The 24,696-nt window shown below is 53.6% G+C and overlaps 1 protein-coding gene across 1 annotated transcript in view; it reads left to right on the forward strand.

Annotated features, from left to right (window-relative positions):
- The first annotated feature begins 11,049 nt into the window (after positions 1 to 11,049).
- Positions 11,050 to 24,696, forward strand: part of CRHR2 (corticotropin releasing hormone receptor 2) — a 45,715-nt gene continuing 32,068 nt past the window's right edge. Inside the window, exons 1-2 of the mRNA XM_086693310.1 lie at positions 11,050 to 11,186; positions 20,332 to 20,425. Coding sequence (XP_086549436.1) covers positions 11,100 to 11,186; positions 20,332 to 20,425 — 181 coding nt within the window. The 5' untranslated portion in view covers positions 11,050 to 11,099. The remainder of the gene's footprint in view (positions 11,187 to 20,331; positions 20,426 to 24,696) is intronic.

Raw genomic sequence — 24,696 nt, forward strand, 5'->3', positions numbered from 1 at the left:
AGTCTCCAACTGGAACTGGGAACCGTGAGGCTGTGCAGTGAGGTGGGGGCAGCTCAGGCCCAGGGGTCAGGAGGTCTGTGGTCTACTCCATGGTACCCTTGCTCAAATGCCCCGACTAACCCACCCAAGTAGAGGGCTGAAGGAAACCCTTTCCATCCCACAGAGTAAGCCATAACCTATCTCCCCTGCTAAAGGCCAATCCCTTCCATTTTAAATACTTTTTTCTTACTATTAAAAGTAATATATATCCTTGCAAATGTTTGGAAAATACTAAAAAGCACACACACACACACACACACACACACACACAAAATAAATCATTGATATTCCCATGATCTGGAATTATCTGTCTGACAACATGGTTCTATCCTCTCATAATAGATGATATTAGATGCACAAGCTTCAGCAATATCCAAGGAAAGGAGTTAGGCATCTACACTCAACTGGCAGCATTGGATGTTGCTCCCAGCATTGGTCTACGGGGCTCCCAGGAAAAATCAAAGCCGAGCTCACCACATTCAGGGTTCACCCACACAGGACTATAACATAAACAGGTGTAGGGCTGGGCCATGATTCATGTTATGTGCCAACTTGGCTAGCTACGGCACCCAGTTTCTTGGTCAAACTCCTGTCCAGGTGTTGCCAGGGAGGTATTTTTCAGATGTGACTAACAGTTAAGCCAGCAGATCTTTTTTTTTTTTTTTAATGCTTATTTATTTTTGAGAGAGAGAGAGACAGAATGCGAGCAGAAGACGGGTAGAGAGAGGGAGACACAGAATCCAAAGCAGGCTCCAGGCCCTGAGCTGTCCGCATACAGCCCGATGCGGGGCTGGCACCCACAAACTGTGAGATCATGACCCGAGCCGAAGTCGGACGCTCAGCCGACTGAGCCACCCAGGCGCCCCTAAGCCAGCAGATCTTAAGTAAAGCAGATTACCCTCTGTAATGTGGATGGGCTTCAGCCAATCAGCGGAAGTTCTTAAGAACAAGGAGTAAGGTTTTCCCAAAGATGAAGGAACTGAGCCTCAGGTCTGCCCCGTGGGTGTCGTCAACGGGAATAGCGCTGTCCGGGGACAGAGGGTCGGTGCACTTGTGAGGAGCACAGCATGATGTTCAGACTTGCCAAGTCACCATGTTGTACACCTGAAACCAATGTACATCATCGGTCAACTACACTTCAGTTAAAAAACAAACAAACAAACAACTGCCACATGAAAGCCCTGCCTGAGTTTCCAGACTGCCTGGCCTGACCTACAGATTTCAGACACCAGACTGCGACATCAACTCTCACCTCAATTGCCAACCTGCCGGCTTACCTCTGGATTTCAGACTTGCCAGCCCCTACAACCGTATGAGGCAGTTCCTTAAAATAAATCTCACTATGGGGTGCCTGGGTGGCACAGTCGGTTAAGCGTCCGACTTCAGCCAGGTCATGATCTCGCGGTCCGTGAGTTCGAGCCCCGCGTCAGGCTCTGGGCTGATGGCTCAGAGCCTGGAGCCTGTTTCCGATTCTGTGTCTCCCTCTCTCTCTGCCCCTCCCCCGTTCATGCTCTGTCTCTCTCTGTTCCAAAAAATAAATAAACGTTGAAAAAAAAAATAAATAAATAAAATAAATCTCACTACAGGGGCTCCTGGGTGGCTCAGTTGGTTAAGCGTCTGACTCTTGATTTCGGCTCAGGTCATGATCGTAAGGTGTGTGAGCTCGAGCCCCCACCTCCCCCGTCAGGCTTTGCAGGGACAGCATGGAGCCTGCTTGGGATTCTCTCTCTCCCTCACTCTCTGCTCCTCCCCCACTCGCACGCACGCACGCTCTCTCTTTCTCCCTCTTTCTCTCTCTCTCTCTCAAAATAAATAAAATAAACTTACCAAAAAAATCTCTCTGGGGTTGCCTGGGTGGCTCAGTCGGCTGAGCATCTGATTTCGGCTCAGGTCATGATTTCACAGTCCGTGAGTTCGAGCCCCGCGTCGGGCTCTGTGCTGACGGCTCAGAGCCTGGAGCCTGCTTCGGATTTTGTGTCTCCCTCTCTCTCTGCCCCTCCCCTGCTTGCGCTTTGTCTCTCTCTGTCTCTCAAAAATGAATAAACGTTAAAAAAAATTTTTTTAATCTCTCTGTATACATATCCTACTGGTTTTGTTCTTCTGGAGAACCCTAACATAAGCAAAGGTGAAATGGCAGAGCTGCTCTGAGACCCTCAAGGGGGAGACACGGCAGGCCAGAGGCCAGAGAAAAAGAATGGCCTCAGTGTGTCCCAGTGACTGTCATTTGAACCATCCCCACCACAGCAGCCTGCTGTGGAATCCCAAACAGAGAAACACCAGAGGAGGAGACTATTCTCCCTCCCTATCTCCCAGCAGGCTGCAGGGACGTCAGGGGCCCACACGGTCAGCCATGTGCTGTCCCCAGGCAAGAGCGAGTGGGGCCAACGCGTGGCAGACGCCAAGTTAGAGGCAGCAGATCCCAGCGCAGCTGGTCTGGAGCGGCAGGGTCTCCGGCCCCTCGAGGTGGAAGCCGGTCTTGCAGCAGAGTTTCCGTATGGCAGGAGTGGCTGCACCCTGCTCCACGGTCAGGGGGCTCAGGGGACATCCACACATGAGTCTGTGCAAGCCAGAGAGAAGAGACGAGAGCTAGATCAAGAAACCAGCGGAAAGCGGGACTCTGCCCAGAGGCAACCATGAGAACTTGAGCTCTCTGGAATACATAACCGCCCAGGGAGGTCACGGAGCCTCCCCTGGGATGCAGGATAGCGTGCTTGCACCGACTTGAGTTAAATCTCAAAGGACAGCTGTCATCACATGGAAAGAGATATGGATGGGCACAGCTGAGGAGACAGCAGCCCTCACACAGTTTGGGACCCGGCTTCCCTCTTCTCCATGGGCCAAAGCATGCTGGCAGGAAGGCAGGGCATAGAAGGGGTCCAGTGTCCTGCTTCAGGCCTTTCTTGGATTTTGATTAGTTAAATGCCTCCTTGTTTCTGGTTTATTTCTAGCCTTCAGCCCTGTTGGTGACTTTTGTGTATCTTGGGAAGGTGGGAGGGGGGTGAATCAGGAGGGCCTACTTTCAGCTGTCCTTCTCAGGGCCTAATCTGTCCTTTTCAGGGCCTCATCTTGTTGCAGGAACAGCTGAGGACCACGGAGAAGAGATTGGGGTGGAAGGAAGTGGATTTCATCCCACGTTACTGATGGGCTGGCTGAGGCTGAGGGAGCAAAGCGGACTTTCCACCCACCACTAGACCAGGAAGGCTATCACAGCATCTGCCCGAGAGGCCAGCATGGAGAGTGGCCAAGCAGAGAACAGGGGCCCCAACAGGGAGCCCACAGCCCCAGGAATCTGAACTTCTCTGGCTTCTTCCATGACCTGAGGGTAATGTAAGGCAGCCCAGCCACACAGATGATCCTTATCCCCACTCAACAGATGAGAAGCCTGAGGCCCCGAGGGGGACGTTTTCTTCCAAGGGTGGACAGCTGGTAAGTGATACAGCAGGACCAGAACCCTCACTCCCAGTCCGGGCGTGGGGCCAAGTGAGAAAGGCAGAGGACAAGACTTCCAGGCCACTGGCCTTGCTACCACACTCTCCCAGCCTGTCCCACTGGCCACCGGGAGAACAGTCTGGAGTAGATGGGGTGTCGAACTCTGATTTCCTCTGGCTTGCTCCTTTGTCCTCCTGTGGCCCCAGGGAGCTCCATTAGCAAAGGCCACCTCCTCGCCTTGCCAGTCTGGTACCACCAGCCTTGGCCTTCGCCACACATTTGGTCATATTCCGAGGTTCAATCAGATGCCCCCCAAGCCACCCAGGTACTAGCCCTGACCTCTGACCAGCAAAAGGCTGAATCCAGGCCCATACGAGCCTCACAGACCACTCACCTGTTTTTAACTTATGTCTTAGGCTTCTGCCCACAAGTCACCCCAAAACAGAGGCAACCTGATCCAGAAGAAGAGCAAGGGACATGTGTCCTTGTCTCATCTCACTCTGCAGACAGAGTGGGACAGGGGGGTGAGCCAGCACAGCAGCCGAGGAGAAGCCTTCCGGGATATGGCCTTCCTGCAGGTGCAAGGCCATCAGGCTTCACTGGGCCTCAGTTTCTTATCTATGAAATAGGAATGTGAACTGTGTGACTGTTAAGGTCCCTTCTGGCTCCAAGGTTCTCTGGGGACCGGAATCAGAACCAGAACTCAGGCCCCCACTACTTCTTACCTGCAGAGCCTCCTGACCGGCCTCCTGCCTCTCTCCTATCTCAGCCAAGCCATTCTCCACCCAGTTTTTTCTACAATGCCCATGTGACCATGTCGCCTCCATGATTGATTCCTCCAGTGGCGGCCCTGCCCAGCCCCGACACCCCCTGGCCGGGGCTCTGTCCACTGCTCAGGGTCACCAAGGTAGTCCCCACTACCATCTGCGATGGACTCCACCCTCACAAACCTCCACATGTCCCTGAGCCTGTCTCATCCTCTGGGAGTCCCTCCTTCCACCTTGACCACGACTTCCACTGGCCTCCACACCTTCACCCTCACCCAGTTGAGCTCTGCTCATTCTCCACGATCCTGGTGGCTGGATTGGTGACCCCATACTCGCTGGCCCTCATAGCCCTTGCCTATTTACTGGTCTGTGTCCCCCCGCCCCCCATGCTGTGACAGCCACTATGTCTTCTCTCCCTGCACCCTGCACTTAACAGGTGCTCAATAAATGTATGTGGACCTCATACTGAGGACAGTCTTCTGTCTTCTAGCCCGGTGCTCTTGTAGGAGTCCAGGAAACAGACCTGGGTGGAAACAGCCAGATTCTGCCCACTGTGTCAGGGCTTCTCAAATCCCTCTGTCCCTGACATTCCAAACCTCTTGCCCTGCGACCCCCATGGTCATCCTCATTCATTTGTTCACTTGACAAACATTCGTTCAGAATCTATTCCATTTTAGGCATCTATAGTAATGCCTTGCACAGGATCTTGTGCCTAGTGGGTCCTCAATGTCTGCTGACTTTTTTTTTTAATTTTTAAAAAATGTTTTATTTCTTTTTTAGGGAGAGACAGAGTGTGAGCAAGGGAGGGGCAGAGAGCAGGAGACACAGAATCCCGAAGCAGGCTCCGGGCTCCGAGCTGTCAGCACAGAGCCCGACACAGGGCTCAAACCTGCAAACCACGAGATCATGACCTGAGCTGAAGTCAGATGCTTAACCGACTGGGCCACCCGGGTGCCCCTCAGTGTCTGGAAGAAACAGTGACAGTAATGGTATGTCCTCACATTCCTAGGGAGTGGTTTTCCCACCCAGTCCTCAAAATGGTATGGCCCTCCGTGGCAGGTGTTATTATTTCATTTTGCAGTGGAGGAATTCAGGAGAAAAGGTGAAAGGAGCAAGATGTGTGTCACAGGGGTCACAGCAAATGCTGGAGCAGGGGCGGAGGTGGGATCCATAGACTATTCCCAGGGGACAGCATCAGCCTGTTCCTCACTGCCCTTGGGATCCCCTCCATGGGTTGCTGCCCAGCCCAGCCCAGCCCAGCCCATGGCGCCTGCTCCTGGGAGGAGCCTGCACAGGAGACAGAGGACCCTGAAACCACAGACATGACAAGCAGGAGCCACGCCCCGAGTGCCACTCGACACTGGAACCCAAACTATTCCAGAAAACACTAGCCCCACAGCTGTTCTCCAGGCACAAAGTTCAAGGCTCCTTCATGGGCAGGTAGAAACTCTGCCAGAACAGATTTAATCCCTACTAATCAACACGATAACTTGTTTTTCTTTAGAGTCGAGTGACAACAATAGCAGATCAGAACTCATGCTTGGACCTGGCCTTCCTGAAGCAGGATTAAGGAGGAAAAAAAGAGAGAGACAGAGAAATCAAAGTAAAATCCCACAGAACCCACAGAAAAAAATAAAAATAAAAACATGAGCAAAATCAATGCCTGTTCTTCTACCAAGGTTATAAAATTGTATCCTGAAATTGCATTGCAAAAGCAGACTCTTCAGTCTGAGGCTAAATCGGTGTGACCACAGCTAAAATAAAAGGCGTCATGAGCCTGGGGGACAAGATGGGGGAGAGCACCCCCTCATCTGCTATGGTGCCTGGTCTGGCAAGGCTCAGCCCCAGACAAGAGAGAGGGTCAGTGTGGGGCCCCAAAAGGTAGGACAGGGAGTCTGGCTGATGGCCTCTGCGTGGTGCAGGCCCTGCCTCTTCCCCCACAGACCCCGCTCTGGACTGAGATACCATCGTACGTCTTGCCTGAACGGCTGTACCCATTGCCCTGCTCTCTCCTTAGCTCCAGGCTTGCTGTCTCCAGCCCAAGACCACCCTGCTGCTCAAGCAAGCCTCCTAGAACGCAGACCCAATCCCGTCCCTCCCCTGCTCAACTCAAGTCCCTCTAAAACTCCAGTCCTCCAAAGTCACCCTTTCCTTGCATCGCCACACACGATGACTCGCCTGTCCCCAGCCCATCAGATTTACAGAAAACTCTGGACCCCCTTCACCTCTTGTCATTCCCACACATTTTCCTGGTCACCTTTCACTCTGAATGCTACTCCTGTTCAATTTCTGTTCCCTTCTGTGTTGGTCAGAATGCCTAGAGTAGTAAGCGGCAGAGACCCCTCAAAGTAGCTCAAGCATCAGGGAAGAATTGTTGGAAAGCTCCCTTACTGGGGGCAGTGGCAAAGCGGGCTTCCACTGAACTGGAATCAGAGGCTGGAAGGCCACCAGGACCTCCTCTCCCCCTCTCTTCCCTGCTCCCTGTGTGTGGATGCTCATCCTCTTAGTTTGGCCTTCTCCTAACAGCAGCCCACAGCCACGTAGCTGCTGCACGTGGCCGCTCTCACTGTTTCCAAGAGGAATAGTCCCTCTTTGATGCAAAGTTTTTTAAATCCCAGGGAAAGACTGTGATCGAGTCAGTTCAGATCAGCTGTCCATTCCTGTACCAACCAGCTGTGGTCAGTGCAGGAAGGCCTCCCATGTACCCTGCCTGCTCGAGTGCACTGGGCCAGTCCACAGTGGCCGCTGCCAGTCATATCACATGGTGTGAGGGGCCCCTGGGTGGCTCAGTCGGTTAAGCGTCCGACTTCGGCTCGGGTCATGATCTAGCAGTTCGTCAGTTCGAGTCCCATGTCGGGCTCTGTGCTGACAGCCGAGAGCCTGGAACCTGTTTCAGATTCTGTCTCCGTCTCTCTGCCCCTCCCCTGCTTGCGCTCTGTCTCTCTCAAATATAAAATAAAAAAAAAAAAAATTAAATCACGTGTGGGAGTAGAGCATGTACTCTCAAAGTGGGCAACAGTGCCCCCCCCCACAAAAGGCAAAGGCAGTTCTCAGAGGGCAGAACGATCTTGGGTGTGACAAGGTTGGTGGCCCTCCAGAGAACCACAGTACATAACCAGACACACAGTATGTCCATAGTACTGAAATTTCATAGTGGGGAGGGCAATTAAGGAAAAAAATCTAAAAAGGCTTCTTTCGGGGGCAGGAGGGGTGGTGATCATGAAAAGAAGCAACATTGAGCAACACCGGAGTTGAGGATGGGGCACATCTCAGAAGGACGGGAGCATTCTGGACAAAACAAATGTCCAGTCCCCCTCCCGCTTCCTGCAGCACCTCCCCCCCCCCCCCCCAAGCACCGTGACACACGCTGGTGTGCACTTCTGAAGACGGAGACCAGGGAGGCTCATCACAGCCCCATTACTAACGTTCAGTGACCGCTCACACCACGGGGAAGGCCTGCCCGCCCATCCCCCTTGCACCTGGTCAGCCCCATCAGTCCTTGTGCCCGCTTTTCCCTCTGAGTCCGTGGAAGAATCCCCCGCCCTGATCCTAGACCTGCTCCCCTTCACCATCTTGGATGCCAAGCTCACTGTAAGAATCTCCACTGTTTGATTTTTACAAAGCAAACCACCCACCTTCCTTCCAGACCACCCTGAGTTCGTCTTTCATAATCAAAAAGAGCCTTGAAGGCATTTCAAAAATAAAAAGGCTTCTCCGCCCTGGAGTCTGCCCTCAGGAACACAAAGCTCGAGAATGACAATGTTGTATTCATGACAATTTTGTATTCGCTTGCTCAGATCACAGTTGTAAGCTGGGTTTCTTCCACCAGCACAGCCTCTGAAAGTCAAGAAGCGCTATTCAGAGGACACCCCAGAGGCTCAGCCGTTTTTGTTCGGTGTCTTATTGTTGTTGTAGTTTGTTTTTAACCCATTACATTTAGAGGTCCGGTTCAGACTTCCACGACCTTCTAGGCTCCCCTAGGTCCCTAGGGGTGAGATAAGAATTCACAGTCATGAGGGAAGTGCTCCCAGGTGAGATTGGGAGAGAAGGGGCAAAGCAGGACAGAGAAAGCAAAGAAGTCCCACCGCAGTGAGATGCCATGCCGAGTGCCAGCCTCCCCTGACCCCACAGGAGCCCCACGTGTTAGTTACACCTGGCGTTCACCCGCCTCTGGCCAAAGGAGCACCAGGCAGTCAATGGTTAAGCATGCCTTTGAGCATGGGGGGATGTAAACTCTGGATGCCTGGGGATCCCCACCTCATACAAAATACAGTTCTAGTTTTCCAACAAGGAATGCCCTGCTAGGGAGGACTGCGGCCGAGCACCTATGTGCCTGCTCTACAGATCCCCCGAGAACCAGAGTGGATCTAGCTTCCTTCCAGCCTGCCCCCCATTCCCTGGCCCTACCCTGTCCCCACCCAGCCAGGCCCCCGGCCCAGCCAGCCTGCACTTGCCCAGCTCCCCGCTTCTGCCCACCCTGACTCCTACATCTGGAGTAAAGATGTGCCCTTCTCCATCTGTTTAAACCAGTCAAGGTGCTTCTGCAGCACCTCCCCCTGACGTCCTGTCCGTCACTCCCTGAGCTGCCCCACACCTTGTACCATCTCTCAGCTCCCATCTCCGTTATTTATGCCCACACCTCATGGGCTCCACATCCCTTCCCTCTTCTGGCATACTCCTCACACTCCCCAGGCTAGGAGATCAGCCTTGAGGTCAGAGCTTCTGCTGTCTGTTGAACAGGGTCATGGTGAGACCAGCCATGGAGATGCTCAGTGACAGGTGCTGAAGAGCACTGGTGCACCTCACGCCGACCCATCAGCTCTCTTTCTGAGTCTGCCCACCCTTCTGAGTCCTGCCAAGCGATCATGTCCTGCCAGGAGCCCGGAAGCCCATCTGACTAAGTCCAGCAAGCCATATCCTGTCCCAAGACTTGGAAGGGGGTTTCTACCCTGTCACCTTCAAATGAATGGAGAGATCTGGTCAACTTTTCCTCAGTGTTTCCATAAAGAGTCCCCCCGCCCCACCCACCACCACTGGGGCTAGGCTCTGTGCAACAGAGGAGGGAGGGGAGAAGAAATAAACAGAGGAGGGGAGATGGGGGGGAGGGGGAGGGTCTGCCCTCAGGAAGTGATTCCTGCCTCCTCCCCCAAGCTGGCTGGAGGCCGGCCTCAACCGCCCCAGGGACAGAGAACAGTCCACATTGAGGAAGAGCCAGGGGCTGACTCTGGCCTGTGAGATTTCAGGGGACGGTCACACTCCACAGCTGGTGCAGTCCAGTAAGGCTGCCTGGAGGAAGCAGGTGGAGGGGAGGAGGAGCGGAGGGACAGAAGAGTGTCCCAGGCAGAGAGACCAGAGTAAACACAGAGTGTCTAAGTTTCTTGAATTCAGGCTGAGTTCTCCGGGCCTGTCCCCACCTTGTCTGCAACCTCAAGGAAAAGCTAAATGCCCCACTAATCACATTCCTCAAATGCTTTCGCCTCACATTTTAAGACGCTGGAACTTCTGGTTAAGCTGTTAAAGTCCCTACACCAGGCCCGCCTTTAGAACAATTGCAAGGGCGGCTTCAGTGGCTCCCAGAGAGCAGGCCTCACCTCCTGAACCCTGACCCAGGCCCGTCACCACCCAAGGCCAATACTGCTTAGCCTTGCCTTGACATTAGGATCCTTGAGCATTCTGAAACATACCAGTGCCTGAGTCCCTGACCGTCACCACCTATAATCAAAATCCCCGAGGGTGGGGGGTCTGGCATTGATGCATTTGTTGTCATTGTTGTTTGGTTTTTTTGTTGTCGTTCTTGTTTTTTTAATGTTTATTTCTCTTTGAGAGAGAGAGAGAGAGAGAGAGAGAGAGAGAGAGAGAGAGAGCTTGAGCAGGGGAGGGCAGAGAGAGAGGGAGACAGAATCACAAGCAGGCTCCAAGCTATCAGCACACAGCCCCACGTGGGCCTTGAACTCACAAACCTCAAGATCATGACCTGAGCCAAAATCAAGAGTCCAATGCTTACCAGACTGAACCACCCAGGAGCCCCTGGGTTTGTGTGTTTGTTTTTTTAATTTAGGATTTTATTTCATATTTACAGAAAAGTTGGAAGAATGATCAAATCTATACCATATACCCATTGCCCACATTTACCAGTTATCAACATTTTGCTTTGTTGTTCTGTGTGCATGTGTGTGTGTATTTCCCAACCATCTGAAAGTAACTTAGAAACGTGGTGCCCCTTTATCCCTAAATGTGTACTTTGTAAAGGCAAGAACATTCTCTTACCCACAGTGTCGTTATCAAAACCAGGAAGTTGAACATTGATACAGTACTATTATTTAATTTCGCTGCCACATTCAAATTCAATTATCCCAATAGGCACTGGAGCCTGGTAAAGCTCCCCAGATAATCAGAAGATGCCCTCAGGAAGCCTGGTGGGGATGCGACCCGCCTAAGCCACTCTGTGCTGTGGCCGCCACCACAGCCCAAGGCCCCCTCCTTCCTTTCTCAGTTCCTCTCTCCCCAAGTTGGGAAGCTACAGCCCTAGCAAAAGGGGCGGGCTGATAAAAGGCATTAACCCCTTGTGTGCAGGCTGGACGCAGAGCTTGGCCCCTGGCTGCGGAGGCAGGAGCCGCTGCCCGGTACCCGCTATAAATAACCCGGAGGGGCAGGCTGTGGGGAGGTGTCACGCCCTCCTGGGGTGGGGGTGGGGGTGGGGAGAATGGTCCCTGGGCCCAGGGCCTTACCTGGGCCAACGCATGCGGGTAGGGAGGGAGGTGGCCTACTGGGCTCCGGCTGGGGGAGAGGGGGGAGAGGGGAGGGGCAAGCTGGGCGGGACCGTCGCGCAGGAGAGGTGCGCTCCTTTCCCGAGCCACCGAGAGCATGGGGGGTCCCAAGGGGCCCCCACGCCTCGTCCACGCCGGACACCCCCTCCTCTGCCTGCTCTGCCTCCTCCCGCCGCTGCTCAAAGTAAGTGCAGGGAGATGGGGATCAGGCTCAGGGTGGGGGCGCCCGGGAGCGCGGAGCTCCCGGGTGGGAGGCGGGTCTCATTGCTCAGTTAGTTACTGGTCCGGGTTTCACTCAGCCCAGTTAGGAGCTGGGTTGGGGAGATCTCAGGACTTGGTGGCCGGGTTGAGGCTGGGGATCCCTGTATGGGATGGGGGGGTGCAGATAGATCTCCTGCGGGGATGGGGGGGGCAGGTGGAGGGGAGATGAAACTAACATCAACTAGGATGGGACATGGAAACCCTTATGGATGGGCAGAGTGTTCCAGGTGACACTCATTTCTAGGACAAAAATTCGTCCGCAGGTCCAGGCATTCCCTATCCCCTGTCCATTTTGTACCCTCCCCCGCGGGTCCCTCTCCATCTTCCCATCACACCCTTCCTCACCCCGCCTCAGTTCTGGCCCTTCCCACCAGAGCTGTGCCCCCCATCTCCTGCCACCCTTTGCCTACCCTCCTCTCAGTGCCTTAAAGCAGCAACCCCCAGTCCCCGTTGAGCAATGAGGAGGAGGAGGCACCGGGAGGACCAATCTAGCCAAGGGTTTCTGAAAACTGTGGGCACACCCCCCACCCCTGCCTGTGGCCAGAGTCAAGGTGTACAGGTGGGTACAGGGGTGGAGGGGGGATGGGACTATACAGAAAGAGCTGAAGAAGTGGAGGTGAGGCTGGGACGGAATGGTTCCCAGAAACAGATGCAGGAGGAGTCCACCTCTAACCCTCTCCCCATTTTACAGATGGGGAAACCAAAGCTCAGAGAAGGAGGGACATCTGTCCTAAGTCACACTTCTCATGAAGAGCCAAGACATTAAAGGGGTTCAGAGAGGCAAGAGGGGCCCCGGGGCCACGCAGTGCAGGGGAGAAGAACCAGGCTAGAAGTCAGAAAACCTGGTCTTGTCCCTACTGTACCACACGCCAGCCTCTGGGACTGCCTGGGTCGCCATGTCCCGTATATACACAGAGGACTCATTTGTTCAACGCTCATTCAACAGAGAGATAGTGGGCATCCATTGTGGCAAAGTGGCTTTGCCAACACACCTGATTCAAATCCCTGCTTTGCCGCTTAGTGTGTAACCTCGGACAGGTTACTCCAATTTTCCAAGCCTCAGTTTCCTCATGGGTAAAATGAAGGTGATATCAGTGCCTACTGGATAGAGTTGTCATGAGGAATAGTTGAGATAATATTAGGTTATATTAGATAATAGAGTAAAGCTCTTAGCACCGTGCCTGGCACAGAGTAAGCACTCAGTAAATTCAGCTATGGTTTTGTGCCAGGCACTATAGATAAGGCATGATGCCACTAAGGGCCCTGCCCTCCCGGTGGGTCCAGTCAGGTGCAGGAGAGGGGTGGTCAGTGCCCCCCCATGGGCAGATGGTCCTGAAATCTGCCAGGTTCTTTTAACGACATTGAAGTCTATACTTGGGATGAGTAGAGGCTGTGGGATGGGTTCACTCTCACCTGCTTCCCCCACCCCACATCCCCTGAGTTTTAAGCTCTTTTTTGCCTCCTGCCTCGTGTTCTCAAGATACATGCCTTCCAAGAGAGCCGGATGTTAGGCCCAGGGCTGCCCCTTGACCCTCCCCTCTGGGGGCCATGATGCCAATTGCATAAGCTGGTGAGCCAAGGAGAGCTTTCTGGTCCCTGCCCCAGAGCCAGGCCAATGCGGAGGGAGTCTGTGGGAGGGTCCCCTGGGTTCTGGGGGTGTCAGAACTGAGAAGCTCAGAGGCAACAGTCTGTAGCCCCTTAGAGTCAACCAGACCCTCCCAGGGAGACCTCAGCCTGAGGCTGAAGATTAGTCATTTGCCCAAAGTTGCTCAGCACATAACCTCCTGGAGAGGAACTGAACTGTGATCTCTCTGGCCCTAAAGTACAGGCTTCCTTGTGGTAACAGAATTTATTTCTGGGTCCTCGTCCAACTATTCTGAGATTTCTGCTCACTGTGAAAAGAGAACATGGGACCCAGAGCAGGCGGTAGGGAAGGAAGGTGATGCAGGAGGAGCCAGGTCTCCAGCCCTCTCGTTTACTGAATTGGCATTTAAGGAGGATGATGCGTGGTAGGGACAAGGAGGTGAAAACACCCGCCCAGGGCTCCTGCCCTCTGGAGTTGATGGCCCAGCCAGAGGCACCGGCAGGAAGAAAATAATGGCTAGGAGTAAGTGTGCCTTTATAAACTCTGGTCTTTGGAACTAAGAAAAGTGTGTGGGGGTTATGATAAAGTCTGGTGGAGGTGGATGGGACAGCAGGGGTAGGGATGGGGCAGCCCTGGAAGGTGGCCAAGGGGAAAGCAAGTAATGGGTGAGGGCCCCGGACAAGCCCCAACCCTGAGAAGAGATGGCACCAGGCTTTTGGGGTCTGCTGGGCCCTGGTGGGATCAGATTTCTGTCCTAAAAGCTTGGGGAGCTCTGGAAGCTTCCTGAGTAGGGGAGGGGGCTGCCCTGATTTGCCTTTGTGGAAGTTCCAACTGGCAGTTTAGTGGGGCAGACCCCTGGACCCAGCCCACACTGCAAGAGCCCAGAGGAGCTGAGCCTTGACCTTGGTGTTCCTGGTTGCCCTGCGAAGCCTTTGGGAAGCTGCTTCAGGTGGCAGCATGGAATCATGAAGCCTATCTCGTGCACCAGGCTGGGCTAAGGGCGGAAGGTGGAAACCGAGGTTGAGTGAGGCTAAGTACTATGGCCGCTGGATCCTGCAACTCTTGATTCTAACCTTTTGAGGTAGTTGACTTACCCTCTGTGAAGATCCCAGGAGTCTATCAGTTCCTCTTGGCTGGGTTCAGCCTCTTGGACCTTTGGGTAGCACCCCCAAGGTCTCAGAACAGCCTCTTACTCCAGGTCCTGCTTTCTGGTGGGGGGCTCTGGCCCAAGGAGGCTCAGCAACAAGAAAAGTCCCTGGCTCCAGAAGCCTGGACCCTCCCTGAGCTGCATAGCCCTCCCCAAGACTAAGGCCAGGGCCCTGCACACCTCTGCTACACACCCAGGGTCTGCAGGGTGTGGGCAGGGGTCTCAAGGGCCATTTGCCAGGAGCTAAATCGTAATAACCTTTCCCTAAAATTCAACTACTCTCGGAGTAGTTGACTAAGCCAATCATCTAATTTAATCTTTCTGGGTTTTTTTTTTCTTGCCACTTTGTTGATGTTTATGTACTTTTTAAAAAACCAATTTGTCTGAGAGCACTGCTTACCGAATTCTGTATTCCTGGTAAGTCTTAAATTTGCAGCACTTTACGAATTACAGGACTACTTTGTATCCTCTTAGCTGCCATTTTCTACTTTTATCTGATTTTAGCCATTATTAGGAATCCTCAGCCAGTTTGTCTAAAGTCGCTTTCTTCAAAATTCTAATTTTTTTTAAAATGTCATTTCAAATCCACCAGAGGGAAGGATAGATTATCCAATAAGCTTATTTTGTTTATTCTATTTAGCATCTACACTGGGCTCAGCACATGCTCAGCACTGTCCTAAGTCCTGGTACCCATTGCCTGCTTTAAGCTTTGTAAAATCCCTAGAGGAGAAGACCATCAATACTCCCATTTTATGGATGAGGGAGCTGAGGTGACGTCACGTGCCCAAGGTCACTCTTCTGGTAGTGGCAGGGTCAGGATTCAAACCGAGCAGCCTGACTCCAGATTATCTTCCCTCTCCAAGAATTTAATTAGGACACTCAGAAACTAAAACAAATCAGAATGGAGTGACTTTTAGGTCAACTGGACATTAAGGTGAGTTGATAAGTAAGGAGATCATTTGAGGCCTAGTGACCTGTTCTAGGGCCTCCTGCTGGCCAGCTGCCTCCCCCTTTAGTGGGCCTCCCCATCCTACACGTCCCCCCATCCTCAGACATCTGCGTGAGGGCCCAGAGCTTGGCATAGGAAGGGTGAGGCATGGAGAAGAGAGAGTCACAGGCTGTCAGAGAGCACATGGTAAAAAGAGGCCTGGAAGTTTCTCCAGGGGAGTTGTTGGCTGTTAGAACTGGATGGGAGAGTGGGCATCTTAAGAAGAGTCACCTGCTGGACCCCTCAGGGATGGGAGGACCCACAGGAAGCTGCTGGGGCTTTTGAGGTCCTCACTTGAAGTGTAGCACCTGGTAAGTTAGAACTGAGTATCTAGTCTCCCCTCCCAGGAAGCCTGCCCAGATACTCCAGAAAATAATGGCCTACTTCCTTCTTATGACCTCTGGTCCCTTCCCCTCTGCCTCAAGCAGCCTCAACTCCAGTACTGCCTCCTGTGGGTCTGCTCAGCGCCCAGGGTCTCCCTCCTTCTCACCTTCCTGCCATCCCCCCAGCACCTCCTTTTCCCCCTCCTCCCCCCTTCCCCTGTCCCACCTTCTCCCCATCTCCAGCATCCTCCTCTCCTCTTTCTCTCAGGGCTGAGTTTCTTCCTCCTCTAGCCCTAACTCAGGCTCAGTGAAACCAGTGAATGAGAGAAAACAGTGGGGAGGGATCCTCTCCCTCCCAGAGGAGTCCTCCCTGACCTTGGGCAGAGAGGGAGGAGGCAGGAAGGGAGCTCACCCCATTCCTCTCTGGCGACTGGCAGCCTGGCCACAGGACCTGTGGTCCGTAAATCTCCCAGGCTTAGACTAGGGGCTAAATTTAGACGAAGCTTTGTAGCCAGAACAGGAGGCAGCACCAGGCTGGGCCGACACCGTGGCTCCAGGGAGGTGACACCTTTGAGGCCTGCCTGGTCCCTGGAGCACAGGTTCTGCCTGGACAGGGCCCAAGGTGGAAGAAGAGCAGCTGGCATCTTGGCTCTGACCTGCTGCCTCCTCCTGCCAGGGCCTCTCCCCTGCCCTTTGTAACATGAAGGCTTCCAATTCCAGACACGCAGAGGCTGGAACCAGGAACTGGCTGGCCTCAAAGTGAAAAGTGAGAGAGAAGGAATCCGACAAGCAGGAAGAGAGCCCAGAACCTGAGCTTCCCAGAACTGGGGGTAGGGGTGCAGCTCCACCTGGCTGATGGGACTGTGGTCGCATTCGTCCGTCCGTCCAAGCAAACAGTTGTTGAGCACCTGCCATGTGCCAGGCTCTGGACTGAGAACTGGGGACACAGATGCGAACCAGACAGATGTGGGCCACCTATGGTCTCACTGGGTAGAGGTGAGGGGTGGAGGGTGGCTCTCTGCCCCTAGGACACCCAAGAGCTGGGTACAGAAGCCTCAAGTGTTCTCTGCAGAAGAGAAAATAGTGGGTCTTCAGGGAGCTCAGAATAAGTTATAGAGCCCAAACCTCTTCATGTGCAAGGTCCTGCCCGGCTGGCTGGGTCCGCCCACACTCCTCCTGTGACCCAGCTTTCTGCCTATAGGCCCCACCGCACAGGTGACAACAGCTTCTTACTTGAGTGGCCTCCTAAGCCCCACAGCCACCCTGTATGGGACTGTGTGATACTCTCGGCATCTGTGGACCACAGGCCTTCCTTTAATTCCCCACCCAGGACCAACGCCTCTCTGTGTATCTGACCAGGCCACAGCCTACCAGACTGGCTGTCCAGTCCTGCCTCCGCCCCTTACCTGCTTGCTGCACGGCCTTGGGAGATGACTTTACCTCTCTGGGCCTCAGTTGCCTCATCTGTACAATGGGGTTATCTATAGCTACCTCAGAGGCTGTTGTGAGGCTCAAATGAGCTGTCGTGAAGCCCTGAGAGCTGTGTGCGGCCCACTGTGAGTGCTGATTTCAGGTTAAAGAAGCCTCTCCTTCTCTCCTGTCTCCCTCTGCCCTGTGAATGGCATCCTCAAACCAGAGGCCGGCTGCTTCCTGAGCAGGCCCTGTGCCTTCCTGCCTCCAAGCCTTTGCTCGGCTCCTGCCTCGGGGATCTCTTTCTGCTCTTCTTATCCTTCCCCCTACCTTGGACCCTGGTTCCATGCTTTTGGACTGAGCTCCAGTGCCCAGCCCTCCACGGAGCCCTGAGTTTCCCCAGCCAGCGTTGACTGGGCACTGCTGAACGGTGTGCCCAATGAGGGGGCTTCAGGCTGCATTGCCAGGGCCCAGTGCTGGGAGGGGTGCTGAAAGCTGAGGGGTATCTGTGCTGGCGAGAGAGGTGGGGAAGGAGGGACACACGGTTCTAGGAAGCTTTTCTGGAGAAGGACTTGAGTTGGGCCTTGGAACTCCCCACAGTGGGGCTTGAACCCCCACCCCCTATCTCTGAGCTCTCTGATTGGACCCCTCCTCAAGCCCTTGACAGGGGCCACCATTTGACACATGCCTTCTATATGCCAGACTCGTGACGTACAGTCATTTGTTTAATGTACTCCAAAGCCCTATGGGCTCTGTATTGTCTCCATTTTACAGATGAGGAGAGCGAGGCTCAGAGAAGTTAAGTCACTTGGCCAAGGCCACAGGGCTAACAAGCACCATGCCCGGAGCCCTGAACATGGGGATGTTTACAGCCTAGCTGCTCCGAGAGCCCACGGCCCAGGCCTTGAGGTGTAACTGTTCATGGCCGTGTCTCTGCTTTCCCGGGGCCACTGTGTGCTTCCAGAGAGCGGCGGCCTCTTCTCCCTCCTCGCTGCCCACCCACCACCGCCGCCAGCAGCAGGGGATGTCATGGGTTTGAACTGAGTCAGATCCACCCAGCCAGCCCCCTTGAAGAGAAAGAACATCTTTAGCTGTGCCAGCTTATTGGACCGGTGGAGAAGTTACAGAAGATGGAACCCAGATCTGGGAGTCATTCCAAAACCTCTTTTGAGCTGCTCGCCCATGCTGCCCACGCCTGAAGGGCACACGTCAATACTGAGCACGGTCACCTGCGCCCCAGTGCTCTGTGCAGCAAGGGGACCCAGCCGCAGCCTGAGACCATAGCGTCTGATGCAGGGACAGCCCCGCATTGCCCGAGTGAGGATGCCCTGACCCCGCCCCTCCGTCTGTGGGCTCAGAGCCAGGGATTCAGACTGCCCGCCCAAAGGTGAACATGAGACAGCTGAGGGATGCAGTCAAAACGTGGCAGTTGGGGGGCTCTGAGAGAAGGAGCTTGCATCTAAGACACAAAATCTGATCAGCCTGGAGGTCCACCAGCAACACCACGCACCTCTGGGTGGAGCACTGCCTCTGCCATGACCTCCAGATGAGGCTGACTCCCTGGAACTTCTGTCCCCCCTGGGGAGGGCATTACTAGCTGCTTCTCAAACAAGAAGGGGGCTGGGAAGTGTATGATGGGTCAGGCCTAGAGCCCACAATCTCCCCAGATCCAGGGGAGTGAGTGTGGGGCCTCAGAATTCTTCCGGAGATCCCAAGACAAAGAGTGTCCCCTCTCCTTCCTAGCCCACCTCACTGCTGGCAGGGACTCATTGGGCAGCGAGGCCTTCCTGATGCCCGAGAAGCTGATGCTGAAAGCTCCCAGTAGCCTCCGGGATATGTGAACAGCAAGGCCGTGGCCCCCAGTGTCTGTCCCGCAAGCCAAGAGACCAGAGCTCCCAGCTCATGGCCCAGAGAGCCCCTTACAGACACACACACACACACACACACACACACACACACACAATGCACCCTACACATATACTACTCACACAACCACAGGTGCTACACAGACATAATACATACCCCACACACATACACCTTACGCACACATGTCTCTGCTCCCCATCACCTCCTTCTGTACCCAGCCTCCTCGGAGAGAGTTGGCTGGTCCCAGGTGCAGTGACTCCCTATGAATGGCATCCCTGCTGCCCTCGGCTCTCCGAGAAGCAGCAGGCAGTGTAAACCCATCTGGCCAGGTGGGGTCATTTATTAGGAGCTCCAGGCCAGCCTGCTGAGGCTAAACGTGCAGCCTCCAGGCCCGGCACAGGAAATGGATCGAGCCAGATGTGGGGAACGTGATGTTTGAGGGCTGTTGGGCTCTAGCTCTGGGGACATCCCGGGGCAAACATTGACCCAGCTGTCATGGAGAGAACATGTGACTGGCCAGGGAAAGGGGAGGGGCTGCCCACTGGTGGGCAGTGCCTTCTACAATCTTGGAATCAGGAATGTCAGGGTTGGGAGAGGCACAGAAGTCATTTTGCGTATACACGCACATACGTACGGGGACACAAGTGCACGTACACACACACACACACACACACACACACACACAGGCCACAGGGTTGGAAAAGTGGTGCCCTTGGGAGAAATAGCATGCAAGAGTTAGAATTCTAGAGTCCATTACTTTCGTTCAGTCTCACGCCATTTCCCAGACTCTCTGCCTTTGCACATGCTGTGCTCTCTACCTAGGATGCTCTTCCCGGCACCATCCTTGTCAGCTGGGCAAACTCCTACTCAGCCTTCAAAGCCCACATCAGCATGACCTTCTCCGAGATGCTACCCCATTCCACCTCAGCAAGTTATCGATGCTGTAGCAACTTGGTCACCCATCCCTCTTTCCCGCCAGAAGATGGGCTCCTCAGGGGCAGAGATAACCACCTTTACTTTATTCCTCCATGACCAGCACCGATTCTCATGGTGTTTTCAGAAGATGGGATCCTGGATGGTTTTTTATCTTTTGGATGGAATTGCCATGGTAGCAACAACCATGTCTATTCCCTGGTGAGTGTCCACATTGGCACAGTGGTCCCTTCCTTTTCCCCTACTCATTCTTCTGCTTGCCCCCAAAGTGCTACCTCTTCCAGGAAGCCTTCCCTGCTTTCCCAAATCCAGGGAAATCTCTTCCACGGGGAGACACCTTTTGTTGTAACTGCCTGTTTCCCTGTGTGAGAGGGAAACAAAGTTACACTGTCTCCTCTCCTCCCCTCCCTTCTGTACCTTCTAAGTTTAGGGGATCCCTGCCTGGCCTGGGACTACCCCAAGGACAGCCATTGGGTCTTCCAACTAGGGCCAGACACATAGCAGGCATTCTACAAATATTTGTTAGGTAAACAAACAGCTGATGGACTCCCCACCTGGCTTTGCTGACCGAAGGACACGGGGCACATCCCGTCCTGAGGAGGAGAGCTTTGGATGCCAGGGGCTAGAAAGCACAGATCCCTGCCTCCGAGGTCAAGCTGCACTGGAACACTTCTGAGACCTTTCTGGGGTTCCTGGCCAGGCCAGGCTGCCATTCCGCTGCATGCATGAGTGACAGAACCGGGTAAGGGGAGCAGACGGGTGCTACAGGGGCTAGCCAGGGCCTGACCTCTGACCCTCATCCGTCCTATCCCCTAGGCTGCCGGGCCAAGCCAGGTGCCCATAGACCAGCCCCTGTGGGCAATGCTGGAGCAATACTGCCGGGCAGTGATGACTCTCGCCAACCTCTCAGGTAAGCCCACCGCCGCCACCCTGGGGCAGACCCCAAGAGAGAACGGTGAGCCTCAGGGCCAGGAGGGAGGAGGTCGCTCTCCTGGACCAGCCCAAGCCATGTGGGGTGGCGGATGCCGGCTTCTGTCCTTGAGCAGGCCCCTTCCCCGTTTGGGGCTCTGGCCCTTCACTGATGATGAAGGACTTGGCTGGACATCCTCCTCCAGCCCTCAGCTCCCAGCTCCCCGCACGTAACGGAAGCTAGCCGGGCTGGCATTCGAGAGCCCAAGGAGGAGGTAACCCTCTGTTTATAAACTTGAGCAAGACCGGCAGAAGATGTCAACCACATTCTCTGGTTGCCGTGGCTACAGGTGTCACCTCCTGGTAAGGACTTGCAAGACAGCAGCTGGGCCTCTGAATTCTGACTCCTCAGAGTCCCCCCCCCCCCCCCCCCCACCGACTTGGAGTCAGGGTCAGCCACCTGCGGAGCTCAGAAAAGCCTTGGGCTCTCATGGGCTCTGGAGAGCAGTCCCCAAGCCCTGCCTGGTGTCGTGGTGGTCTCAGGTCTGCACCCACGGTAGCAGCAGGGAAGGAGGAGGCCTGGGGAGGGCCCCAGGATCTGAAGTTGCTGGCAAGGCAACAAGGAGGTAAGGGTGCTGCCCAGCAATGGGGCCCAGCCCCACACGCAGCCTGGGTCAGGTGTCCAGGAGAACGGCCCTGTTACCAGCCTGCCTTTCAGTGCAGGGGTCAGACAGACCCAAGTCTGGGTCCCGCCTTCTCCACCTAGAAGCAATGGCTGAGTCACCTAAGCCATCTGTATTAGTTTGTGAGGGCTGATGTAACATACCACAGACCGGGTGGCTTAAACAGGGGAAATATATTTTCTCACAATTCTGGAGGCTAGAAGTCCAAGATCAAGGTGTCAGCAGAGGTGGTTTCTTCTGAGGCCTCTGTCCTTGGCTTGCAGTGGCCATCTCCTCCCTTTTGTCTTCACGTGCTCTTTCTTTTGTGCATGTCTGGGTCCTTGGTTCTTCTTCTTGTTTGTTTTTAAAATTTTGTTTATTTTACTCATTTTTAATTTTGTTAAGTTTATTTATTTGGAGAGAGAGAGAGCACAAGCAGGGTAGGGGCAGAGAGAGAGAGAGAGAGAGAGAGAGAGAGAGGAGAGAACGAATCCCAAGCAGGCTCTGCACTCTGCCACGTGAGGCTCAAACTCACGAACTGTGAGATCATGACCTGAGCTGAAACCAAGTCGGCGTTTAAGCCACTGAGCCACCCAGGCACCTCTCGATTCCTTTTCTTGCAAGGACCCCAGTCACATTTGGATGAGGTCCGACACTGACGACCTCGTCTTAATTTCATTACCTGTCTCCAAATAAGGTCACATTCTGAGTTATTGGGGGTTAGGACTTTAACATATAGATTTGGGGGGGACATAATTCAGCCATTCAGCCCATAAGACCGTCTGAGCCTCAGTTTCCTTGTCTGTTAGGAACAGATCTAAGTCAGGCTCAGAGGCTTACTCTGGAGTTTGAACGAGAGGTCACGGAGACACCCAGCATGCTCCATGAGCCAGGTAATGAAAGACCCCTATTTCAGGGGGTCCCCGACCAGAGCTCTCTGCTGTCGGGAAGGAAACACTGGTTTATCAACAAACCCCCTGCCTTCTCCGGTACATGGCACAGATCCTCACCTTCCCCTGACCCCTGGTGGATACGGGTCTGAGTCTAGTGGGGAGGGGTTCAACTTTTCCAAATAGGCCTCCCCTACGTAACTGATAATATCATTCATCCATTTGTAAATGGGGTACATTACATTAATATAAATTTGGGGGGGGATGTTTTTACAAATCAAAGAACACCACGAGGACTCATCATCCCACCATCTGGGAATTTTTATTATTATATCCCCCAGGAGTCTATCGGTCTAGAGAGCCCCATGTTTTTTGACCAAACTGGGATGATCCTGTGTCCACAATTCTGTAACCTGCTTTTTTGGTCTTATAACTCAGGGTGAGCGCTTTCCCACGTCATGAAATATGCCTCCACCATATCACTGATGATGCTTCCTAGCAGCAGCAGTGGTGGGACTCACCTTCCTTCACTCACCATGCCCTTAGGTTGGGACTCAGACAGATAAGATGCCCTTCGGGGCGCCTGGGTGGCTCAGTCGGTTAAGCATCCGACTTCGGCTCAGGTCATGATCTCGAGGTCCGTGAGTTCGAGCCCCGCGTCGGGCTCTGTGCTGACAGCTCAGAGCCTGGAGCCTGTTTCAGATTCTGTGTCTCCCTCTCTCTCTGACCCTCCCCTGTTCATGCTGTCTCTCTCTGTCTCAAAAATAAATAAACGTAAAAAAAAAAAAAAAAAAGATGCCCTTCAACCTGAGGTTCCCACAGGAAAATGATCTCCTTTCATGATTTCAGTGATCTCCACCGATTGAGAAAATGGACCATGACTAACATAAAGTGCGGACACAAGTAAAACCAATCTGTTCTTTAGACATACGTACATATGATAAAACCGAAAAACTAAGAGCAAGGGAATGATCAATGAAATGTCCAAGAAAATGTTCCCTCCGGGGAAGGAATATTTAGATAAATATGGAAGTGACTGGCAACGATCTAGTTTTGGATTTGGTGATAGATTCCGTGTATTTACCACTGTACCCAAACTTCCATAAAAGAAAAAATTAAAATAAAATAAATTTGGGCCATGTGTGGGCTAACGATGACAGGTGGTCATAAGTCAAAGGCTATGACCAGTTAAATTGTATGCCTCTGAGGTGCAAATCAAGGAAAACCACACATAACCACAAGAGACTTCAGACAGGCTTTAAATGGATTATTTGTTTTGTTCATCACAGAGGCACCTATTAGGGCATAGACTGTATGGCATATTATTTATTCGGTCTTTAGGCAACATAAGGATCCCAATGGATTCATGGATCCCCTGAAATAAAGCAACTCCCCATTCCAACATGCGTGCACACACACACACACACACACACACACACACACACGCACACACATCAAGGCTGGTCAAATGGGAAAAGAGTCTTGGTCAGGGAGACAAAGCTGCTGCCAAGGCCTAGAGCATTCTGATGGGTGCTGGGGACCAGTCAGTGAACATGGCCAGCCCTGCCCTCAGGGAGCCATGGGTTGATAGAGGAGACAGTAAAAAACTAACAACCTTGGCGTGATATAGATCAGCCCCAAGAGATGGAGGCAATGAGGAGGGCCACCCAACCCAGACAAGACCAAGAAGGGGAGAGCCAAGCTGAACGTTTGAAGGGCAAGCGGGAGTCAGCTAGGCTAACTGGAGTGTAGAGCGGTAAGGGCATCCCGGCAGAGGGAACAGCACATGCAAAAGTGTGGGGGTATACAATGGTTCCAGGGAATGACAAGTTGTTCCAAAAAGCATCTCCAGGTTGGCAGGAGGGAGAGCAGGAAGGATAGACAATCTTGAAGAGTGTTCTTTGCACTGCCAAAGAAGCTGGGCTCCATCCTGAGGGCAATGGGGAGCCACTCTTAGGAGGAACGCCATGACCTTAATTGTAGAAAAATCACTTCAGCTGCCCAGTGGAAGAAACAGGGAGCCCAGTCTGGCTGCTGCAGAGTTGAAGATGGCCCAGGAGAGGTCGGAGGGAGAAATTCCCTTTGTCCACCTATAAATGAGAATGTGGGACTGGAAAGTGTCTGAGGGCCCTTCCTGATCCCACAGCCTGGCCCATGGTTGGACTTGAAGATATCATCTCCCCTTGGCCACCCTCCTGTGCCAGGATGGCGTAGGATGTGTAGGGGAGAAGCGTCTGCCCTGGGGCCACGATCTTCAGTGCCACCAGACAAGCGTAAGGCACCTTCTGGCCTCTCCCAAGACTCCATGCCCTGAGCAGACCCATGAAAACGCCCAGAAAACCCCACAGCGTTGACCCGGACCTGCCCACTCCTTGTGTATTCCGTCTGACCAGGCATCGCCCCTCAGAGAGGCAGAGACAGACTATCTCCTCAAACCCTGTTTTCCAGCTGACATGTGATGGATGGTGGGATGAATGGGAGGAAGTGGGTGATTCTGTGGAGGCAATGACCGTGAGATGCTGTGCGTGTTTCCAGTGCGCTCTGCCTGCCTATTAGGCTGTGCCCTCTGGAGGACCAGGATGTCTGAAACTGTCCCCTGCCACTGCAGCTGACGTCAGAGGTGGGCCAGGAGCTCCTACCTCACCCCATACTGCTCCTGACACGCAGGTGTCACACTTCCCTGAACTTACCTGCAACCTGTCTCACCAGCCTGGGGGCAC

The sequence above is a fragment of the Puma concolor genome, chromosome A2 (assembly GCF_028749965.1).
Source record: "Puma concolor isolate L17-30 chromosome A2, mPumCon1.1.hap2, whole genome shotgun sequence".
NCBI classification, from domain to species: domain Eukaryota; kingdom Metazoa; phylum Chordata; class Mammalia; order Carnivora; family Felidae; genus Puma; species Puma concolor.